The following is a 6247-nucleotide window of genomic DNA, read 5'->3' as shown; positions in this document are numbered from 1 at the left end:
ATTTAACACTTTTGCACTAAGAATCAAGCCTTACTGTGTGATGTTTAAGCCCTTCGACTTAAGACTCATAATTCATATCACCGAACAACTAAAATGCTATGTTGGATCATCCATTAAAAAATTACACATTCCCTTAGGCTCCGTTTGGTTGGGGAAGATGAATTTTTGGCATAACTAGGTTATCTTATAACCAAGTTTTCGAAAACCTGGTTTTGTGGTTTGAAAAGCCAATGGTCCATTTGGTTGACACGGAAGATGAATATACTGTGGACCCCACAATATTATTAAAAAAACTGTCATAAAATTCAAAACCTAGTTTTAATTTCGAATTCCACCTTTTTATTGGAAGAAACTTCTTCCAATTTTTTTACCAAAATTGGAAGATGAAATTGAAAACCAGGTTATAATTTTAACCAACCAAACACCAAAATTTTTTTGCAAAACCTGGTTTTACCTTTGATAACCCGATTTTGGCCCTCATCTTCCAGCAACCAAACGGGACCTTATAGTAAATGAAAGAATATACAATTACCTTTAATGAAACTTTGGGTCTTTGTATACGACCACGCAATTATGAAGTATTATATGAAAAACAAAATAACGTGCGTCTTCAAATTGGTAAAGACGCGTCTGAATAGAAATAGAAGTATATATTAACACAATTTGAAGTACTGTTTGTTTATATGTTTTTAAGTATACAGATTTTTTATATTTTTTAAGTATACAGATTGCCAAGACGATTTTTAAAGGCAGCATCATAAACATGATTAGGCTCATAGATAGTTATATGAACAAGTCACTATCAAACTGAAAAAAATGCTACTGCAACATCACAGGAAAAACTTTCTTAATGCCACAGGAGACTAGAGATGTTAGATTCTACAAAACTTGTATGATTACTAAGGTTGGAATCTGATACTTACATAACTTTGCAGGGACCAGTTCTGTACACTGAAAGGACTACTCCGCTAAAACAATAAAGTAGGGGCTTGTAATGCTGGATTCTGCAAAATTTGGCAAGGGCGAACCACTATCTATTAGATAAGTCATAAGAGATAACTTTACAGAGACTCCTTGTGTACTTTGACAGGACAACTTAGGCTTATATGAAGGTATGAAATGAAAAGGTTTTGATGACATCTACGAGACCGCCAATCTAAGGAACCAAAAGGCCAGATATGATATATGCATACACCCAGCTGTGCTACATTGGAAGAAATGGCATTCAATGGTCAGTAAATATCATCGAATTGCCTCTGTAAGAAGATATTGGAATTTATGCATCATTATCCTTAGCATTTGTTCCTTATGCCCCAAACAACACATCGCTGGGTAAGTGATAACAACTTCCACTGCTGGCTGTGGTCCATGATTTTTTTGTGGGGGGGGCGGCACCAGGGGAGGAATGAAAGGGGGCAAGATTAAAGGCAATGCTGATTTTGGCATCCATGAGATGTTGAAATTCTAAGCATCAATGAAAGGATTGATTGATGGTTATCCCTAAGCCTTCTTATCTCAAGGGGAAATACTGTCAAGGAGCAGCATTTTAATGAACAGTGGGGAATATACCCTATCTTGAATGGACTCATCATCAGAATATTGAGATGCTCTGGTTCTCACTAAGTAGCTTATTCCTATCTTCTCACAAAAAGAATTAAAATAACCGTGGGTTAGATTGGAATGCAACTATGGTAGGCTTTCTATTCATTTTTAAGTTGTCAAACAGCCCGTCTCTTCATCTTCTTTCATGCATGCCATCTGCAACTGGGCTTTGACAGGGGTTCCAGTGAGTTGCTTCGCCTTGCTTGCCTCACAATCCCAATCAGTGTTGAGAACAACAAATAGGATTGAAAATGCACAAGCAAACTGAGCCACCAAAAGGCCATACCATAAACCACCAAATCCAATCTTCAACCAAAAGGCAAGTACCAGAGCTACTGGGGTGCCCAAAAAGTAAAATGATCCAAGGTTTATCCTTGCTCCAATGGCAGGCCTTGCACTTCCTCTAAGAACACCACAACCGGTTGTCTGAGGGCAGTTGCCCAATTCACAAAGCCCAATAATAGGCATAGCAGCAGCAGTCAAGGCCAGAACTTGAGGGTCTTCGGTGAAGAGTTTTCCCCATTTGTATCTTAGCATAGTGGTCCATGTTAGGCTGAAGAGGGCAATTATCACCGCACACCCAAGGGCTACAATAGTGGCAAGCTTGGCTTTTGCTGGCCTACAAGCCCCTAGCTCATTTCCAACTCTTGTTGAAACGGAGGAACTCAGGGCCAATGGGACAGTGTACATTAGGCTGGCTGTTTGCATAAGGATTGCGGTTGTTGCCACTGCCGCTTGTGGATTGGGAAGATAGCCTGCTAATAAGGTAATAATCTCATACCACCACCATTCAAGGCATATTGCAAAGCAGCTTGGAAGAGCCAGGCTTAGCAAAGGCCACCATTCTCCAAATGAATCAGCAGACCAGCCTTTCCAAGTCCTCTTGTATACTCCACTGAAATAAAGGTACCCAAGCAAGAGGAACACCATGTTAAGGTTGGTTAAAACAGCAGCAATGGCCACCCCTGGAACACCCAATTGAAAAACAAAGACTAGGATGATGTTTAGAGGTATGTGAAGAACAACTGCCAGAGCAGAGCACCACATCATCGGTGTGGTAACGCCTTGAGATCGAAAGTATACACGAAGAGGCTGCAAGATACTGTTTGTGAGAAGATCAGGGAGTGAGAAGAGACAATATGTGCTTGCAACTGCTGTAATGGCAGCATCTTGGCTCATCCAAAGCATGATGTCTTGTAAATTGATCCATAAGAGGCTTATAGGCATACAGGCGGTAAGAAGAATCAGAATGGTCCTCTGAAGAGAAAGACCTATGAGGTCCCAATTCTTAGAGCCAAATGCTTGACTACAAATTGGGTCCATTCCTGATGCCAATCCAAATAGAACTGAATACCCCGTGATGTTTGTAAAACCTATAGAAAGTGCACCCCCTGCCAATTCTATCTTCCCCAATCTGCCTAAACATAGAACTGAAACCATTGCTCTCAGATACACCACACAGTTCATGGCTGTCACAGGGACTAGAATCTTCCCAAGCTCCTTCAGCTCCTCCATTATCTGCAAGATCATCACACATCTATTGTCAAGACCTCAAGTAGCAAACAAAAAGCTTGTGTCATTTCACCCTATAAATGGGAATCCCACATCAAAAGACCAAATAGGGGACTTCTAGTTCTGCCCATCTAACGTATCAAACAGTAAATTTTGGACAGAGTCCTATCTTTTCAAGTATACAAAGAATATTGAACTGATTATCAGTGATGTTTTTTTAGAGTATGGTCATCCTTATGATTCCATTATTGAGTATGATCCAAAATGTTGATGGTTAACTCATCCAGAAACATATATATAAGATTATGTATTGTAGAAATCTATTACCATTAAAGAAATACCCAAGGCTTTTAAACCATGCAATTTTAATGAATCCTTGATTCCATACTCAAAATCAGTTGAAAATTTCATATAATCTCATGCTATTTCATTAATCCATATCAAAATCAGCTGAAAATTTCATATAAATCCACTACAAAAACAAGCTCAAACCCCTAGTGTACCAATCCAAGCTCATTCTCCAATAGAATTCAAGCAACACTACTTGTACAGACCTCATGATAAAGATTGTACAGTACAGGAAAAACGGGGTCAAACTTGTAGTGTACCATTTTGACACTGTTCACCATAACTTTCTAGTCCTTTCCCGATAGAACTGCAAAAATACTTCCCAAAGACAAAACTGGTGTTCTTGCTACATGGTACAGAACACCTTCCACAGAGACAAATGTTGACATACTAGCATTGTGTATGCTCAATTTTTAAAACGAAAAAGTGTTTTCCCAAACCTACTTCTTCAACAGAACATTTACTAGGGAAACCCAAACCCTCAGCAAATCATTGCACTATTCCTAATCGCTAATATGTGTTTTTAACTTGCTATTCAAGACAATACACCATACAAACATATTTTTCAATCTACACCAATCAATATATAACGAAATTCAATCTTTTCATCAAAGAAAAAGCATGCCGCCAAATCAAAAAACGGCTCAAGATGTGTGTTCATGAGAGAATTACCTGTAAACAGGTAGGGATCCTGCCTATAGCTTCTTCAAACTCAGTTTTAATGCAAAGATCCTGGCCCTTTGAAGGCTTTCCCATTTCAACTCTACACTCAAACCACTCAACCTTCAGCCAAATGCAACCAGTCCAGAACCCAGATCAATGAAACATATATACAATATGTATATAGCCAAACAAGTACTCGGGCAGCTAGATCAAGGGAGGTATACACATTAAATATATATGTTTGTGGATAACAACATCAAGGAGGCTTCGATCTAACTGGCATGCAGGGAGTTCAGAGGCCTAAAAGGGGAGAAAAACAGCTAAAATATAAGTTAGAGCACATGCCCACTTGTTCAATTCTGCACTATATTACTCCAAACACAGATTCTACAATACAAAAACAATATACAATGGTGCAAGGCACTTTTCGAAAAAAGGCCATTTCTGACTGAAATTTGAGTGTGAAAAATGCGTTACAATCCTCCGAAGATTTTCTCTGCGTGTGAATCACTCCAAGACGAGGAATTTGTCAAGGATAAAAATGCAAGGAACCGACGTTCATGAAGTGGAGCACTTAGCGATAGTAATATAAGCCGGACTAATCGCGGTTAATTGTTGGGTTGAGTTTAGCAGCGCGTGGGTTGGCGGACGGCGAGTTTGCTTAACCGTAGGCGATCTGCCGGCGGCGTTCCACGTGTGCGAAGGGATTACCGTTAAAGAGGTTCAGGGACCCATCATTCCCTACACTTACCATGCTTCTCGGCTGCTTTGGGAATATGGAAATGTGAAATTTTTTGAATTCCTCAACTTGTATTGAAATTTTGGTCCCAAATTTTAGGGGAGTTGGGAAATTTGTAATTTTGTGTATTTAAAAAAGAGTGGGTTTTTGGTTTATTAGTGAAGTTGAATGATTTTTGAAGAGTTTATTATGAATGAAATCTTGGTAAGTGTGAAGAAGATAGATGTAAGAGTGTATCAATAGTTTTATATGAGAATGAGTAGATGTTGGACCATTTTGAAAAGTGATATGTGATGGAAAGGATAAAGAGAGGTTGGATAAGAAGAGTTTTGGATGTAGCACTCTCTCCAATCTTAGAAGTGATAGGTGGTGGAAAGAATAGAGTGAGGTTGGACAGAGAGGGCTTCACATGTTGTGCCCTTTCCAATTTTTTAAAATGATGGGTGGTGAGAAGGATAGAAAGGTTCTAGATGAGAAGACCTTCTTAAGCAATGGTTCTAGTTTTATCCCATGTGTACATAATATGGGTTTCCAAAGTATATTTGTTGTCTAAGGGAAGAGTACCAATTACTGCATATTTTCCACCAACTCTTCATTGGATTTCACTAATTAAAAGTCTACTGAAAATCATCTAATGGACTAATAGTAGCCCATTTTCGAGAAAATAAAAATAATAATTAGATCACTGCTACAATTTTATTGGTTTCATTAGTGCACGGTTATTAAGCACTTGTGAATATGCATTAGATTGGTTGTGCAAAGTCTTTGGTTAGCAAAGCGAATTGGTAATGGGGTAACAAGAAACATGTTTAAGGCAAGTCTTTGAAAGTACCACTTTTGATCCTTGTGCACATTAGGGATCCCACAAGAGTTCATCTTTACTACCTGTAAGCCAAAGCAATAGCTATAAGAAATTAGGCAGCATACAAAGACAATTGAAAAAGATGTCAAAAAGTGATGTTCCATTTAGGAGCTTAGGGTGTGCAAAGTTAGTTATAATGGCTATGTGTGATCTTCCCTTACTTTCTTTATCGAAACTTGGTTATAAAAAATAACTCTTTACGACTTATCTTCTTCACACAATGTGATTTCAAAAACTTGCTGCCATTTTCTCATCAAATTATGGAAATTGTATTTCCTTAGTTGCATTTTATAAAACTATTTCTCATTTAGAAATTCAAACTCAAATTTTATGTACTAACATGTCACTAGAGATGACAAACTTGAGTTCTACACTTAAGGAGTGCGTACTGGTTAATGAAAAACTAATAACCGTACTTAAGGAGCCAAGGAAAGTGAATAAAAAATTTGCTAAACATATCAATACTTTACCATTATACTTGCATGCATTGTAAGGAAAACATGACAACTTGAGCTATACGA

At 38.2% G+C, this 6247-nt stretch overlaps 1 protein-coding gene across 1 annotated transcript; it reads right to left on the bottom strand.

The window, feature by feature from the left end:
• Positions 1 to 872: 872 nt before the first annotated feature.
• LOC149560971 (protein DETOXIFICATION 54-like) lies at positions 873 to 4687 on the bottom strand. Its single transcript, XM_089824909.1, has 2 exons — positions 4135 to 4687; positions 873 to 3120 (listed from the first exon to the last, which is right to left on the bottom strand). The coding sequence occupies exons 1-2, from the start codon at positions 4216 to 4218 to the stop codon at positions 1711 to 1713; spliced, it is 1494 nt and encodes a 497-aa protein (XP_089681035.1). The 5' UTR covers positions 4219 to 4687; the 3' UTR covers positions 873 to 1710.
• Between the last annotated feature and the right edge of the window lie 1560 nt (positions 4688 to 6247).

Source organism: Cupressus sempervirens, chromosome 4 (genome assembly GCF_028749045.1).
Source record: "Cupressus sempervirens isolate cs-2001-9-10 chromosome 4, ASM2874904v1, whole genome shotgun sequence".
In the NCBI taxonomy this organism is placed as follows: domain Eukaryota; kingdom Viridiplantae; phylum Streptophyta; class Pinopsida; order Cupressales; family Cupressaceae; genus Cupressus; species Cupressus sempervirens.
The sequence above is the reverse complement of the archived record's forward strand: the minus strand, read 5'-3'. Positions and strand labels throughout refer to the sequence as shown.

Bases quoted from the DNA above. Each gene is read 5' to 3' on its own strand.
- LOC149560971 (XM_089824909.1), bottom strand. From the start codon at position 4,218: ATGGGAAAGCCTTCAAAGGGCCAGGATCTTTGCATTAAAACTGAGTTT. The intron at 3,121-4,134 runs GTAATTCTCTCA...ATGATCTTGCAG, and splicing joins GGATCCCTACCTGTTTACAG to ATAATGGAGGAGCTGAAGGA.